This window comes from Coturnix japonica, chromosome 1 (genome assembly GCF_001577835.2).
Source record: "Coturnix japonica isolate 7356 chromosome 1, Coturnix japonica 2.1, whole genome shotgun sequence".
Taxonomy (NCBI): Eukaryota; Metazoa; Chordata; class Aves; order Galliformes; family Phasianidae; genus Coturnix; species Coturnix japonica.
Window position 1 is genome coordinate 96,544,730 of NC_029516.1, and position 17,702 is coordinate 96,562,431.

General features: G+C 37.9%; 1 protein-coding gene across 2 annotated transcripts in view; it reads right to left on the reverse strand.

Annotated features, from left to right (window-relative positions):
• KCNJ6 (potassium inwardly rectifying channel subfamily J member 6) overlaps positions 1 to 17,702 on the reverse strand; it is a 158,127-nt gene that overhangs the window by 33,956 nt on the left and 106,469 nt on the right. For both annotated transcript variants that reach the window (XM_015882487.2, XM_015882478.2), the window contains one exon: positions 10,157 to 11,077. In XM_015882487.2, coding sequence (XP_015737973.1) covers positions 10,157 to 11,054 — 898 coding nt within the window. In that variant the 5' untranslated portion in view covers positions 11,055 to 11,077. The remainder of the gene's footprint in view (positions 1 to 10,156; positions 11,078 to 17,702) is intronic.

Sequence of the window (17,702 nt, forward strand, 5' to 3'; positions counted from 1 at the left end):
ATCTTGGTGGTCCTGTTCTGAACTTACTCCAGTAAGTCCAAGTCTTTCTTGTACTGGAGCATCTTGAACAGGACAAAGAACACAATAGATGTCTTCCCAGGTGGTAAATAGAGAAGACCAATTACTTTCCTCAAGCTGCTGTGTATATTTTCACTAACACAGTCCAGTAAGCAGAGGGCTTTCTTTGTTATAAGGACTTATTTCAATGCGTGCCATCCACTTTTCTAACAGCCTGTGCTAAAAGCTGTAGTTTAATAAATTGCTTAGCAGTGTACCTACAGAGACTTTTATTCATTTTACTTCAGTGAATTTAGTACGGTCAGCAACATTTGCTGTATGTGTGAACCTGAGCCCATTCACCTCCTGGGGAAACCTGCACCTGAGGGCTGAGGTAAGCAGATGTGTTTGACAGCTTCCTTCCTCATGCTGCCTTCTTTTTTTTCTTTTTACTTATCATAACTTTGGTAATGTCAAGGATGCGCCGGCTTTTCCAGCTCTTTTTTTAGCAGGTATAAATTACAGTGTCAAATCCCTGGACCTTTGTCTCCCTTAATTTGACCACTGCTGTGAGCAATCCTGAAGTAGATAACATGGATTCAGTGCTCCCTTCTCTTGCTATGACAGAGGACAACATTCACACTGTCATAACTGCATGACACTGCCCTCCTCTAGTGTCCAGTGTGTAAGATATAGTGATAATCAGTTCTGTCTTGGGAACCTATTTGTACAGTTCCTGACTTTGTGGCTGTGAACTGCTGGGAAGAGATTGGAAAGCTACAGCCTGGCATCATTTGCAGGACAGGAAATCCCCTGGAGTGTGTTTCACCCTTCCCACTATTTATTTCTCATCAGTGGAGCTCATCCAAACATTCCCTCTAAATATTGTCATTAACTTCATTTTTATTGTCTCTCAGAAATCATAAAGAGGTTTCTGATAAATAAATCTCTTTGATATTTTTAATGCATTTTCACATTTTGAATATTTCTTAAATCAAGTTTCTTTGTTGGAATGAGTTGTTAGATTGGAATATCTGGAATATATTCACTAATTCTCTTTTTATTAGAATCCTATATTTTTAAACAAAAGTATTCCACTCCACATAAATACCAGCAAATGAAAATTGTCCAAATCTGAAAGAACAGAAATCTTGGACAGCTTTTTGTTGTTTTCTTTTTTCTTTTTTTTTTTTTTTCCCTGTAATTCTCTTGGGAATGTCAGGAATGAGTGAGCAAGCATAAACCGCAAGGCTGATCACACAAGATTTTCTGCCTTTCACATTAGTTGCCACAGTGGCTGCCATCATTCCTAGAAGATATTTTCTCCTTTTCTATCTCTTTTAACATTGCAGTAGGTCTGGAGAGGAGTATAAGAAAGGTGAACATGGCTTGCCTTGCAGCCATGCATGTTGTCAAAGGAAGAAATGTTTTTCTTTTAGTTTTCTTTTTTCCAAATCAGCCCTGCTTGTTCATTGGTCTTTTAGGACTTTGCAGTTACTACTCTATTAAATTATTTGAAAACTTTCTCTTGAAGATGAATAACCAATCGGCTCACATTCATCAGGAATTGATATAAACATCTATAAATTTAAAGAGATCTTACTGTTGTCAAGAGATGTAATGTAACATATTTATCCTTTGTTATAATTCAGTGAGACTGAACAAGAGAAAACAATATTATACAGCTGGGAATAAATAGGCACCATAGGGAAAAGCAAAAAGATCCTTTTAGAGGTATAGGCAAAAGCAGACTTGGCCACAAGTACAACCCAAGGTTCTGAACTACAGACTACTTAAATATGCTTCATATCTGGAGATCAAACACAAGAGAACAAGGTGATAAATATGAAAGAATCAGTTCACTCCAGAAAAAGTTCCAGGGTTGAGATACTGCCCTAATTCAAATCAGTGTGTGCCTAGGATTTCATCATGGTGCTCAGCAGCCTTTGTTTTCCAGTTGGTAACTACCTCAGATGATCAAAAGTAAAACTCTAAAATTAGAAATGATAGTTATGCTTTTTCTTTTCCAAATCATCTGCTTCTATGCTGACTCCTCATTTACATAATTCCAAGGCCAAATGGACAATCTGAACAAGCACAAATTGATATCCATTATCTTTAAATGTGCTCAAAAATGCAGAAGTCCCGAAGTAATTCTTAGGAGCATTCAGAAATGATGTCTCCACTTTGGAAGCATGGGAGGTGTTCAGTCAGCTAATTTTGCTTTGGGAATACTTTGACCCAAATAAATGGCTGCTGTGCTCTTTGTCTAGCATCATCCATTTTTATTTTTTTATTTTTTCCCAGTAAGTAGAGATCTTTCTGGTCAAGATTCTGCAGACACAGGGGACATCAAATGCAGTACAGTGCAGCTCATCACATGCTTGCTTAGTCCCCTGAGTTATACATGTACTCTGGGGTCTGATATTGGTCTGGAACCCAAGAACTCTACCACATCATAGAATCATAGAGTTGTTTGATTTGGAAGGGACTCTAAAGGCCTTCTGGTCCAACTCCTCTGCCATGAACAGGGACACCTACAGCTCCATCAGGTGCTCAGAACCCCATCTAGCCTGACCTTGAGTGGTCTCTAGGGGTGGGGCATCCGCCACCTCTCTGGGCAACCTGTACCAGTGCCTTACCACTCTTACTGTAAAAATCTTCTTCCTTATATCCAATCTAAATCTTCCCTCTTTTAGTTTGAAACTATTTCCCTTTCTCCTATCCCAACAGACCCTGCTAAAAAAGACTGTTCCTTTCTTCCTCATAGACCGCCTTTAGATACAGAAGGGCTGCTCTTGGGTCTCCCCGGAGCCTCCCCTTCTCCAGGCTGAACAGCCCCAGTTCTCTCAGCCTGTCCTCGTAGGAGAGGCATTTAATCTCAGACCATTTTTGTGGCTCTCCTTCAGACACACTTCGGCAGGTCCATGTCTCTCTTGTACTGAGAATTCCACAACTGGACACCGTTGCAGGTTCCTTGCTTTTCTGCTAAAATGCTGAAATACAGTGTTGCTTGAAGATTTGCTGGAAGTATCATTGCCCTTCTGCTAGAGATGCAACAGCATGGCCAGTTTTACACCACAGATTTGTGATCCTGTAATTCCTCTGGCCAAGGAGATCATAATTGCTGCAAAGGATAGTGTATGCAGGCCCATAATTAAGAAAGAATAATGAGTCCAGAAAAAATAGTATGCATCAATTTCTGCTAGACGCTGCTAGGAAAGGAACAGTGCTGACACTGGAGGTCTATGAGAGTATGCACAGAACTTGAAAGTGCCCCTTTCTTGTTCCTTAACACAGTTTGCAAGAGTACAACGTACAAAATGCAGGTCTTCTGTTGAAAGTTTGATTTGTGTTCAATGCAGATTATTATTTTTTAATAATATCTAATTTGAGATAAGGATTTATTTATTACTTCGGTATAGCAGGGTCTGATACCTGCCTTTTAGGGAGCTTACTTTTGTGTCTGACTTACTGCTTGAATCTGAATATCTAAGGGTTTAGGGGTGAGGGAGCAGCTGCTGTTGTGAAGAACTGAGCAATGAATTGGTGAGAAAGACAGAAAAGATGGATAACAGGAGGTTATCAAACTATGTAAAATGTGTGTATAGTATCATTATTCAGAGAACAAATCTGCTAGAGAAAATGCGTGATTCCTTCTCCCCTCCATCCCTGAAATCGATATAGGCACTTGCTCCAAATTTCTCTTTTTTTCTCATGAATTCTGCTCTTTGGCTTTTTGTCATCTTGTGTGTTGTTTTGACTTTTATTATGAAATTGTAACTGCTCCATTTAAGTCTTGTATTTCACCTTCACCTTCAGGAAGCTTTTTGAAAAGAAACTTTGCAATGAAATTGGAGTGATATTCTGTGTGAACATTCAGAGCTCCAGCTCATGACCACAATACCTTCTGCTAATTACCCTAGATCTTGTGTTAAAATTAATAACAATGAAAAATATTGGTAGAATTAAAAAAAGTGTAAAGACGAGCAAGAAACATATGTGAAAGACTGATGGCAAATGCTTGGGAAATGAGGTAGAGGTGTAGGTGAACTCAGGTGTATAAGCCCAACACCTAGCACCCAAATGATACTAAAACAGAAAGAAAAAAAATACAGCCTAAGAGCTGAAATGCTGTTGTGTTCTGACCGTTCCTGAAACGGTGATGATACAGTGTAAATTGAAGCCATTTATTCTTAAATCTGTTTAAATTGCATGTCAGTCAGTGTATGTTTGTTGCATCCTGGAGCACAAAAATCTAATCTACTCTAACCGGTTGCCTTGCAGAAACACTTGGGTGTGAGAAATCCTGATTCCTTTTCTGCCTTTCATCTACATCCCCTTAAGAAGCAATTTGAGAGCATAAGCATCTCTTCTTGGAAGAGCAATAAGAAATTCTGGTGTAAAACTGTAACCCGAGCAAGGCTTATTCAGAGAGAGAGAGTGCAAGGTCTGCTCAGATGTTCTGAAAGGTTGGATCTGCTAACATACATATGAAAGGGAGGTATATGTTAGGACTGGGCAAGGATAAGGAGTAAATTTTGCAATTCAGTAGAGTGAAAGCAAAAAGACAATAAAATGGTCAATCAAAGGGGATGCAGTGAAGAGTGGGAACAGCTTTATACAATGTTTGTCTAGTCGATAGCATCATTTACTATATAAATAACCATCAGTGTGAACATTTTATTGTTTTCTGCACACATTTTCCACAGCTGGCAAGCATGTTTGTTTATGTATGGATGAGCCATTCTGCAAATACTGCTCTCAAGCAGCCCATGTATCAGAATTATAAATACACCCTATCACAACTTATTCATAAAAGTATCTATATAAACCTGAACTTCTATGCCTAGCTTTGTAGTTTATTTTCTTGGCAGTTATAAATGTGCTAATATTTCTTTCTTTCTTTCTTTCTTTCTTTCTTTCTTTCTTTCTTTCTTTCTTTCTTTCTTTCTTTCTTTCTAATTCATTATATTTTATTCTTAGATAGATGTTTATGTTTTGCTTTAATAGAGCAGAGGGAAATTCCCAGAGAGTAATCTAACGTGCACCCTGCTGGCCGGACAACTACTCACCACCAGCTATTGAAAAGGATCTATTCTGCGTATAAAGTGGATTGAGAAATTCTATTGTAATACTTTCCTGCAGGAACAAAAGTTGTCTATTAAAATTATATATATTTTGTAATTAATGCACAATTTAGATTTAAACCCCACTGTTACAATTACAGAAACTACATTAACACCAAGGCTGTTCTGGACACTCCTCTTTCTCCCTCTCCTTCTTTTGAAAAATTCCTCTAATTTTCTGTTTCTACCTCTTGGTTTCTCCCCCCATTACTCATTCTATCTCACTCGTCACCAATTCAACCTCCTCAGTCAGTTAAATGATCTTCAATATCTTATATCTTGCGTTTTTTTTTTTTCTTCCCTTTTTATTTTCTTTTGTCTTTTTCTTTTATATCATTTTTTCTTTTTATTCTTTTTTTTTTTTTTTTTTTTATTTTTTTTATTATTATATCAAGTGGCAAGTTCTTTTATGTTTATAAGACCTCCCTTAAAAACAGACTTCACTTGGAGAAAAATGCTTAAAACGGTCAAGTCTATTGTAGGAAAGTGGCCATTAACTTGCCATAAAATGGGTTAATTGTAGACTTCATAGAATCACAGAATCATAGGACCATTTATGTTGGAAGGAACTTTTAAGATCACCTAGTTCCAACCCCCATGCAGTAGGCAGGGACACCTCCCACTAGACCAGGTTACTCATTTCTTTTATAAATTTGAGAGAAACACATAATCATTCAGATCTAAACTTTTGTGCATACTATTTGGGGGAGACGTTCGGGTTCTTTGAGTCTCTGTGTTCCATTTTTCATGGATCAAAGGACAAAAAATATTTCTTAAATTCCACTGCAATAAAACTGCATAATCTAACGAATACCTTAATTGATCTCCAGAATAAATAAATAAACAATATATATAAATGTTGTCATATATATATATGGAAGTAGTGATGGCACTTTAATATAAACCAAGTATTTTCAATGGCAGATTTCAAATGTTGAGGAACTGAGATTGGTGCATTGGTCTTGTTCTTTTCCACTAGTAGATTTACATGTAGTGTTGCAGCTATCTCATGAGGAGAGAAGGGATGCTGGAATGCTGTTGTTCCAATGCCACAGCTGTATTCTGACACTAAAAGATGCAAAAGTACCTCAGAAACCACTTCCCTATTAAAGGTGGATGTTATTTTTGTTATTGCTGAATTGTATTGATTCTTGCATCTTTGCTCTCTTACCTGCTATTAGCAAAATGGGAAGCAGAACAGTGGTTGTAAAAGCTGGAAGTAATGGATATGTCCTTTAGACAGGGTTATGTTTGGTTGGACTTTTGCCCCCCATGCTGAAGGATGGTCATTTGCTTCACAACATCCTAACATACTTCACTGTGCAGGGCTATGCAGAGCTGATCTCACTTCACCTTGAGGAGTAGCAGCACGGCCCACCAAAATGAGAAGTGTGAGATTCTGCGTCTTCAGCTGAGTCACCAACTGTTGTGGCTGGGGTTGCAGTATCATATCTGCTGTGAGTACTACAGAACAAGTTCAGATACACTCACTCACCATTTCTTTTTTGGGTACTTGAGAGAGATGTGTTGGTATTAAGAAGTCCATAAGAATGAACCTTTGTGAGAGTGTTATCCTTTGAACACAGAAGGATTGTTGAGTAAACAAATAAGGAAAACTGCATATTGAAAGGATCAATAATGTTTATAAAACCACTGTTATTTTCAGTTCTAGCTGATACAATATGAAGGAGTCAGATTGACATCACATTTTGTTGGAAGTGCCTTTATGAATCTTCTGCCCTCAAAATAACTCTTATGGTAGAATTAATGTGAATGGTAAAGGCTTAGTGATATTTTTTGGCTGACGTTTTGATATCTGCCTTGGCAGACATATCTACTCCATTTTGTATCTCAGAGACTACAGTGGTGTTTCCAAGGGGAATTTGAGTGTCCTTGATTTGATATTCTAAATTTTGATTTGGCTATTAATTTTCATTTCCTTTCATAAGATCTGTTATTCTTCATTTTCACTCAACACACAGTGCAAAGTTTACATGATGCTACATAAGCAGTTATGTTTCATACTAGAAGTAGCTGAGCTCTTGAATCCCTTAAGATGGAAACTGTTACATAAAGTGATATCATTTTCTCAATAGAACTTTCAACAGAATAATAACAATATTTGATAAAAATAATAGCAAATATTCATACTTAGCACTTTGCACTATGTTACTTCTCACTAAAAGGGAAATGTAAGAGTAGAGAAGCTCTGAATATTTAGAAAGGATTTTTCTTATGTGGTCAGAATTTGGAGTGACCTTTTCTGATGCACAGAAGATAATGCTACCCATCTGTGTTCGATGCATGCAAAGTGATACTGAGTGATGCACAGTTTCTTAGCTTAATTGCCAGTATTTTTCTATCCCATGACTTCCAGCAGAAATAAAAGGTATGATGAGTAGTGTGCTGGAGATTTTTGCATTAAGCAGCTTCTCTTGCTGCTCTCAATTTACAGATGGTGTAAGAGGGAAAAGTGAATATATGATGGCCTAAATTTTCTTTCAATGTTTGCAAGAATGTAAATAAATTAAAAAAAAAATATCCTTAGAAAAAAAAAGAAAATGTCTACTTATGGTAGAATGTTGGTCTGGTTGCGTCTTCAGCAGGAGTAATCCAATGCACATGGGCTACCACACAAACAGAAACTGTACTAGTAATTATGACATTACTATTCTTGATGATGTAGTTAAGTGGTATTATATGATTCCCTCCCCTCATATCTCATGCAGCTGCATGCTAAAGAGATGTCCCCAAGAGAATGAAATGGAGCAGCCGAAAATATGACAGGGTAACACCTTTATCCTGGGCAGCTTCAGTAGGTTTGCCGATAGTTACATCCAGTTTTTCTATTACTGTGGGCTTATTCCAGAATTATTCTAGAATATTAACATAATCTTGTCAGCCCAAACAGTCTGAGAGATAGACTTCACTGGTGGAAGCTGATAATGACTGAGTGGAAGATGGGATCTATATATCAATATTAGAGCAGCAAAGGAGGGAACAGAGGGCTTCATAAGTGTGCAAGGGTCAAGAGGAGGTAGGGATGGGAAGGTTAATAGTGGAAAGCCTGAAGGCTTAAGACAACCAAACTACAGAAATGAAATGATCTCCAGAAATGTTCAGAAAGCATTGGTGGAGGTCAGCGGGTGCCAATTTTCTCACATGGAGGAATTAAATGGCACACCTTTGCTTCATATGCATTTCCATGTCCAATGCTATTTTGTCAGACTGCCCCTCTGCTGCTATCTGTCACACAGCAACAAAATGTAATGAGATATTGATGAGAAGGTTCAGTCTCTACTGCCATTCCACCAACATCCACTTGTGGTGTTGTGGAGCATCATAATAAAATGGGAGGCATTACTTCCTGAGTAGCCCTCAAATGTTATTATTACTTGCCAATCTTTGTCCTCCTCTTTTTTCTTTCTTTCTTTTTTTCTTTTTTTTTCTTTTTTCTTTTTTTTTTTCCTTCTTTTTTTCTTTTTTCTCCCCTGGAAAATGTAGTATTCAATAAATCTGAAAACAACCACTGTTCTTTTGGATGTCAAGTTCACCTAGCTGCAGTTCAGAAATTTCAGAATGTTTTCACCTAACAAACAGCAGTTTCCTCATCTTCTCATCCAAAGGTGATGTAGATGTTTGAAACCTCCATGCTTACTGCATGTGTCAGAAACACTAAACATTTCATCTCCTTGATTCCTTTTTATTGCCACCTACTTTCTGGAAAACGTGGAAGCCTTGCATTTACCTCTTCAGATTCTCTGCCAAGTTCCCTTGAATTATGTTTTGCTTCATTTTTGTCTCACACGTTTATTACATGGTGACAAATGCAATTTTCTTCTGACACCACATAATAGATGTGTGAAACACACACACATGTTCTGGTAAGAGACTGCTCTTTATTTCCTGGCTCCAGTTGCAAAACATGAGTCAGGGTTAGGAAGGTTGTACTTGTGTCAGAGAAGTGTAATCTGTATCCTCAGACTCTTCCAGCATTTATAGTAGTAGGGAAAATGGAATCTGGATCTTCTATTTCTCTTATTTTCTCCTACAGAAGCACGTCCTTTCTTTATTTCCTAATCACCATTTCATTGTATTGTTTATGTTTATTAAAAATAGAGTTCAGTGCAGTCATTAGCAGGAAAAAACAAATCTCATAAACCAAGTATATCAGCACTTTGACTGCCTTTGGTACACCATTTTTAGATAAAACATACTCCTATTATTCTAGTTTAAGTGCAAAGAAAAAACACTGCTGGTCCATTTACTGTGAATTTAGAGGTATTTTCTCTGCATAGACTGCTATTGATATTCTGCTGTATAATTATAGTTAATGACCAATCAACCTCTCTACAAGATTTTGGTAACATAATATGCCTTATTTATATATACTTGCATTAAGTATTCTGTACACTTCTGCAGTATGTAGGAGACATAAGTGAAATACAAAATCAGATATATCTCTTGTGAACTAAAATGGAACAAGCCCCAAGTTACAAGTTAAAACAAAAGCAGGTAAACAATGAAGTAAAAAAGAGAAAGCTAAACATATCATCATTTCTTACTGGATCCGAACAGGCTAGGAGTTTAATGTGGCAAGCAGTTATTTTGCTATCCATGGGTGATTGGAAGCAGCAGGAATTATGGTACTTCCATGTTAATCATAAGCAGAGTTTTGAATTGATTTTTTTTTTTTTTTAAAAATAAACATTTTATCCCACAGGGTCCTAGTGGTCGAGTGGCTCCTGCAATAGAATGACAAATAACTGCGCGACATGCTGTGAAAAATTTAGAAAATGAGAAAAACTATCCCATTTTCCAAACAGAGCAGAAACAACACTGATTTCATTAGGCAAGATGGAACAGACAATTAAATCAGGCACGTTTTTAATTTTGAAGCTAACCAGATAACTGATGCCTTTTGCAAATGTGTCAACTATTGAAATGATTCCTTTAAACTGAATCAAAACCTCTGATTTTCCTTTCTAATATTAAAGCATTTACCTTACACAAAGTATAAGAAATGTTACCTGTTGCCTCCACCATTCCTTCTAGGATTACAACAATTTCTAGCTCCTCTTTGGGCAACTGGGCTTTGGAAATCTCCCAGAAAGGACTCTGCTGGTTAATTTCATGGCTGATGATCAGTGGTGAAACCAAAAAGAGACGATCATCCCCTGTGTAATAACCTACGTTGATATCTGTCTGGTTGAGCGGTATAAATTCCCCCTCCTTTGTCTGTTTGGATTTGATCAACTTGGCTCGTATTGATGCCTCTACAATGTGTGAATTCCTAAGGTCTCCTACTCGGAACATCAGACATAGCTTTCCGTCCCGCATGGAAATAACTGCATTTGTAGAAAAAACCAAGGTTTCTGCCCTCTTCTTGGGTTGGGATATTTTCACAAACATGCAGCCAACCATGAAAGCGTTGACGATAGAACCTAAAACAGACTGAATTAAAAGAAGAACAATTCCCTCGGGACACTTGTCTGTGATGACCCGGTAACCGTACCCAATGGTAGTTTCTGTCTCGATTGAGAATAAAAAGGCTGAGACAAACCCATTGAGGTTGCTGACGCATGGTGTCCACGTGCTGTCCCCTATATGATCCATATCTCCTCGCATGTAGGCAATTAACCACCAGATCATTCCAAAGAAGAGCCAAGTCACTGTGTAAACCATGACAAAAATCAACAAGTTGAACCTCCACTTCAGATCGACTAAAGTAGTAAAGATGTCAGTCAAGTAACGGTAGGTCTCTCTGACATTCCCATGGTGGACGTTGCATTTTCCATCTTTCCTAACATACCTCTGGATTTTTCTCTTGGCACATTCTTTGTTTAGATTTTTTGGCAGATCCTCTCTAGCTTGTTTGGGTAACTTTGGCTGATGAATAGTGACAGGGCTCTCTATGTCCTGCTCCATTGAGTCTTCTTCCAGAACGTTAGCTGCCATTAAAAGCAAACAAACAAGAGAAAGGCAGGCATTATTTTTCTTATTATTTCCCCAAGTTAGCACACAACTTCTTCTCATATTACCAAAATGATATCACTATTAATAAATAAGATTATTTCCTTGTTCTTTGCTCACCTATTACATGCATAATGCAGAAGTCAAATGATGTCAAGCATCCTCAATTTATTACTAAATAGAAATACTTCAAAAGCAAATGCTCTTTTTTCCTATCTATCAGGTCATCCAATCTACACCCATATTTAAATTCTGCAACATGTATTCAAAAAATCTTTCTATCCCTCTGTCCTCCTTGGCAGTTTAATAAATGATTTTATTTATTTATTTATTTATTTATTTTTAAATGCACTAAGAAAGATCTTCTGGGAGATAGCTGATATAAATGAGGAAATGAGTTTGCTTGAGGGTTTCCATGAAGATGAGCAGAGAAAATGAGCAATTGTTGAATTGTGTTTTTTTTTCTCTGAATTGCATTGCTATGGGGAAAGTATTAAATAAGTTTCAGAGGTTTAAAAAAACATTCTCTTTTCAGAATGATCCAATCCTACTTTGTTGAAGGAAAGGCAGGATTTCATGTAATATATACCGAATCCAATTCAAGCTCATTTCTACAGAAAATCGATGTCTCGTTGATACTGAGACAGGGAACTGTGTGTCCTTCTCCCAGCAACGTAAAACGTACAGTACTTCAGAACATGATTTCATTTGAATTCGTTATGCCTGTGGCCTTTAATTCAAGTGTTTCCTTCTAATGACATCATCCTACAGAGTGTTCCCTTTTTAAGTGTCTTATATGAATATAAAAACAGAAACAACAGCTACTATCTTTTCTTTCCCTTTTTCTTTCCAGCCCCTTGAGATAAATAGCTTCATTAGTTTACAAGGTTTTGCTTATATACAAGAAAAGAGAGTTTACTAAGGAAAGCGGCCTCCTCCAGGAAGCCAAGAACCTTGGAGAAATCTGGAATAAGTGCCTTTTTATTGGAAAGCCTTTTGCACTCTGAGGCTTCTTTCTATCAGACTATCTGCTCTTGACTCCAATTTTTTCTCATTTTTGGCTCCTGTCTCACCCAGCGGTCATGTCCCTGGCACTGCACAAGCTTGGGGTCTCCACTTCGCTGTCTTGGGCAACAGACAAACCCTTACAATGTTGAGGAGCTACTGTGGAAGGCCTGGACTCTTATTTGGAGAGAAGACTTGTACAATGGACTATTCTGGATGGGTCAGTACTGCTTAAGGAATGTTCTGGCCTTTCTCTCTCTCAACAGTGAGTATTATATGGCAAACTGTGGAATCTTGTGATATTTGTAGATTTTTCAAGATGTGCAGCTTCATCTTTATGGTGAAAGGCCCCTATAAAGTTTTAGGAGTGAGTGAAAGGGAAAAAATAGGTTTTAGACTGGTTGTCTTACCTCCTGGCCTGCTCTACTGACAGCCAAGCCGCTGTTCAGTCCCGTAGCCTTTTCCACGTTAAAAGTAAGGCTTAAGACTGACAGTAGCATGGAAACAGGGAAGCAGTTCTATATTTTAAACACTGCACTCCACCCTGTGACACTTTTTTAGTCTGCAGCTGTGTCTTGAGAGCATTATTCAGACTGACTGTAGTGGCAGCACTTAAAGTCATGTCCCAAACCAGTCAGTTCTGGATGAACTTATCCCAGTTGCTGACAGTGTGCCTACTTGGATTATCACTAATGCTATATAATGTATGACGAAATAAACACAATAAAAAGGCCTTAAAGGAACCTTGTGAGACAGACTAAAGAAAAAGGCAGAAAATTTGAAGTTAGGGCTTCACGCTTTATGCTTAACTCCATTGTGCCTAAGGATATTTCAGTCCAGAGGAACTATCACATTGCTGAAGTAACAGACCCCTCAAATACTCATGGACAGCCCACAAAAGCTCTGGCTTTTAAGAATTTAATGCGATATATATTAGGTGAGTAATGCTGGTTTAATGTGTTTCGTTATATTTAATGCATTGTGAATATTTGGCTTTCCCTTCCCTGTTAGAGCTCAAAGATAGGGTGCAGGTGTTCCCTGTTGCGTTTCAGAATATACCTGCTGCTAAAGGCAGCCATGCTATAGACCTTCTCATTGGAACATTTCTTACCAGAAGCTGCAAGGCATGTTAAAAACCTTAAAAGGATGGGAAAGGGACACAGGCACTAATTTTATTAATGCCATCAGGAGACATCTGAAAGATGTACCCACCTAGGGATAGCTACCAGTCATACACTGTACCCATTTAGCCTGCTTTGTGCCTTTGTTTCTTACAGAAGTACTTACTAGCAATGAAGCATGTTCTAGTCATACTGCAAATTTTTAACAGCCCTTTCAAAACACTTTGTGCTGATGAAGCCCTTGTGCATCATAGCCAGCATTACTTGCCTTTTACAGTGCATGTATTGAACCACAATCAGAGCTAAGGGCCATGTTTTCACAAGCGGCCATAGGTTTTGTAGGAGGAGAACAGTGCTGCTGCGTTCCCAGCACATGGTGGTGGGCTGTCTCAGTCACAGAAAGTGGTCTAACTTGAGAATTTTCCTCAGCCAAAGCTGGTTCCTGCGTGGATGTGGAAAAAGGCAGCTTTTAACAAGCAGATCCAATAGCTGCATTTAATCTAAGTCTCTGTCAGTATAGCACCTCACTAACACTTGCAGGCATTGTAATCTCCCTGGAGGCATTTGGCCGTTTTGTCAACTCTTCAGGCTGTTTCCAGTGCTGTCATTTCTCATCTCCCAAGCAGTCTTAGAGAAGAAAATTTTAGGCAGTTTTTTAATATATTTTTTCTCTTATGCAAGATGTCCTTTTACATACTCCCTTGCCCAAATGCCCATACTATAAGACCCCAAAATACCAGTATGGGGAAGTTTCTAGATTGGAATTATTGCCCAACACTGTCACCTGGACTGAGCTCTCATTCTAGAGTGAACTCTGGGAGCAGTAGTCCCTGAAATAAGTGATCCAAGGACTCTGCATCTATGTGTTTCCATGGAAATGCTTGATGAATAACTTTTAAACACATGGCCGGATCCCTGTACACCAGTGAGACTGAGGAGCTGACACATATTGATGGTACTTTTTTGCCACAAAATGCTTTGACTAATTACATTTTTACTTGATATCAACCCAATTAACTTATGTTGTTTATTTCACGTAATTTTCTTTTTGGTTATATAATGGCTGTCATGGTTCCAGGAACAGGGGAGTGAATAGCAGCTCTCTCACTTGTGAGCTATTTTTACTATCATCTCTGTTTTTCTTCATGACAAAAATACATGCACATTATTAAGTTGCACGGGAAAAAAAAATCAGCAACATTTGAACATTTTCCCCTTTCTCAGTAAACATTATGTCTGTTTGAACGCAATGGTCAGGTATCAATACCATGCCAATTTAAAACATTCTGTTCAAAATACTTGTTCCAATGAGCCCTCCAGGCAAATACATAAAACATGTATGGGATTTCTGTGATTGGCTTGATTTTCCAGCAAGTGACAAAAAGAACTTCTCCTAAACAAGTCCCTGAATTTGTGCTTCATCATAGCAGTATGTACCGGCTATGTCAGCATATTAAATGTACCCAGGCATATTCTTTAGCATGGAAGCTAAATGGAAGGGTACAGCCCACACTTGTACTATTTATCCCCATTTGTTTTCAAAGCAGGGTAGGCTTATACAATCTACTCATTGGAAACAGTCTATGTTCTATAATGGCATAATGACACCTGTAATGTAGCCAGGAACTGTATACTCAGTTATGCAGTGGCCGAAACCATGGCAGCAGCTTTCCTTGGAATTCTACCACACAAGCAGTGGGGTGCTTGCACTGAGGATCAAGCATTTTATTTTCTAGTAAAAACAAAACCAGTGATAGTGTTCCAGTCTTGTGGATTTTAGGACATACTTAGAAAGGCACAATTCAGTGTTTCTGAGCATATATTTTTATTTAGCATCTGCAGAAAGAACTATGAGCTACACTTCTGCTCTCATGACCTTAGTAGTTGTGAACACAATGGATTGCTATAATCCCTAAGTCATAATCTATAATGAAATCATTTTTTTTCTTTGTATTTTGATACACCTTCAGAGATCTTGTCATGGTGCTCTGCAAGTACAAACCAAATGGAGGTATGTAAAGGATGTACTTGTCCAAGTCATATATTAGCCTGCTTTGTCTGTACACCATATTAAAGGATGACCTACAAAATAATATGGTGTATTAATACAGAATACTGCAAATTGTAACTTGTCCATTTTTTAATAGAATCTGATGTGAGGAATTCAGTGAAAGTTTCACTACAATGTAGTAGATAGATTTTCTCTTCTAACACAGTTGTGAAGGATTTGTGTGTAAATTTATTAAAATGTGACTAATTTCATAAAATCAGTTGTAACCTGCTGATTGCTCTCACAGTATTTATCATACAAATACAAATGTTGTACAGATATAGTTTTGACTTAATTTCATAGAATTGTTAAGGTTGGAAATGACCTCTACGATCACCTAGTCAAGCTATCAGCCCACCCCCACCTTGCCCACTGCTCACGTCCCTCAGTGCCACATCCACACGGCTCTTGAACACCTCCAGGGAAGGAGACTTCACCACCTCCCTTGGCAGCCTATGCCAGTGCTTAACTGTCTGCAATTTCTGTATGCAGGTTCTTCCTCACTTTTCTATTAGGATGAGTGCAGCTTTTAGATGAAGCAGATGTTTGCATTGGTAAGGTCCAAGCCTATCCTTTTGTGAACTGTCTTCAGCATTCACTATTTATTTGCTGTGATTATAAACTTCTCTGACACTGAATTCACTTAAGGATAATTTGACAATACTAGGTAGATATTTCTGTTCCTCACTACCTCTGGAAGGTTGTTGGTCTTTGACATCAGGGGAAGAAGTCACTGTAATGTACAGCACAAGAGATTTTCTGCAGTGTTCAAGGTCTTTTTGTTTCTTTTCTTGCGTAAGATGTTAGGAGAAGTCAGACAGAGGAAGCAGACAGGGAGCTTTTGAAATTCTTTCCTGATCTCTGTCTTGTTTTAGCCACTGTTTCAGAGCTCTGTAGAATCTCACTCTAATGAGCACTGAGGGCACAAGAACAGACACTCTGAGAATAGAGGAGGATTTGCTTGTTTGATTAACTTGGCCCATATGCCTCTCAGTGAGACCAGGTAACCTGTACTGTGAGAAACTGTGTATTATTACTATATACAAAGAGAAAGAGTTTTATTTATGAAAAAAGAAAAGGAGCTTTTTGTGATCATCTAACAATTGTAAGCAGTCATTATCACAAAATGCAGATTTTCCTCTGAAAATGAGAGAAATTAGGATCTGGTCTTTCACTGTTGAAATCAATGAAAGGCTGCCTACTCATTCAGCTGGGAACATTGTCTAGTTCTCATTTGGAAATGTAGAAGCATTCAATAAACACTGACTTGTCAAATTTCTTCAAGTACCAAATTACTTATTTGCTCCCATAGAATCATAAATATAAATTCAGAGAAAACGAGTGTGATTTAGATTTATTTCAGCTGCAGTTTTCACTAGAAAAGAAATGCAAATTGAAATACATTTATAATTAGAAAAGCATATGTAAGAATGATACCTTGTTTTTTTCATACTATTTGCTTCCTTATTGCCTTCTAATCCATTTCAAAAAGAAATTGCCTCTAAAGTTATAATGAAAAAAATCAGTCTAGGTAATGCTTTGCGTCTGTGCAGTACAAACATTTTCATGAAGTTCTGATTCTTGGCCCTTTGAAAATGGAGGATGGAAAATGATGCTGATATCTGAATTTAAAAAGAACATGACACCATCTTTGGTAAACATTTGACCCTGTAGATTTTTTTTTTTTAAATTTTAACCTATTTCAACACAGAATTTACCACTAAAGGCTTCAGTATGTTGTTTTAACATTTGCTTTGCTACATGCTACATTTGCAGCACAAGCAAGGCAAGCAGTCTAGGCTGTATTATATGTGTGGAGAAGTGTAAGAAGGCTACAGACTTTGAACCTGCAAAAGTGTGAGAAGATAGCTAATTGTCATCATCTTCTGCCATTCATTAAATGGAGAATCTTGAACTAGATTATGAAACTTGTTTACTACCTGAATTCGGAGTGCTTGTGTAAATGCCTGGCATCAAAAATAGGTTTCTAGAATAAGGAGATTTTGCTGTTACACATATTTTCTCCTCTCTGATTAGTCTAGTGACATTTACCAGACTTTAGGCTTTTAGAAGATCTAAAAGTTTGAGAGTGCATAAGGTTTCCCTGCAGGCAGTGGTCATGGCCCCAAGCTGCCAGACCTCAATGAGAATTTGGAGAATCTTTCAGACATAAAATTTAGGATTTTGGGTGGTCCTGTGTGGAGCCAGGAGTTGGACTCAGTGATCCTTGTGGGCCCCCAACAGCTTGGGATTTCCTATGATTCTATGATCTACACAAATTAACCTGTGTTTGACTTTAGCATATATTCTCACCATTGAACCACCTACATATGTGGTGATAATGTCCAGTCTTTTCTGGGGGCCCATTTCAGTGCTGTCTAAATACTGTTCTTCAGAGCAGACTCACTATGTTGGTGCACTATTGTT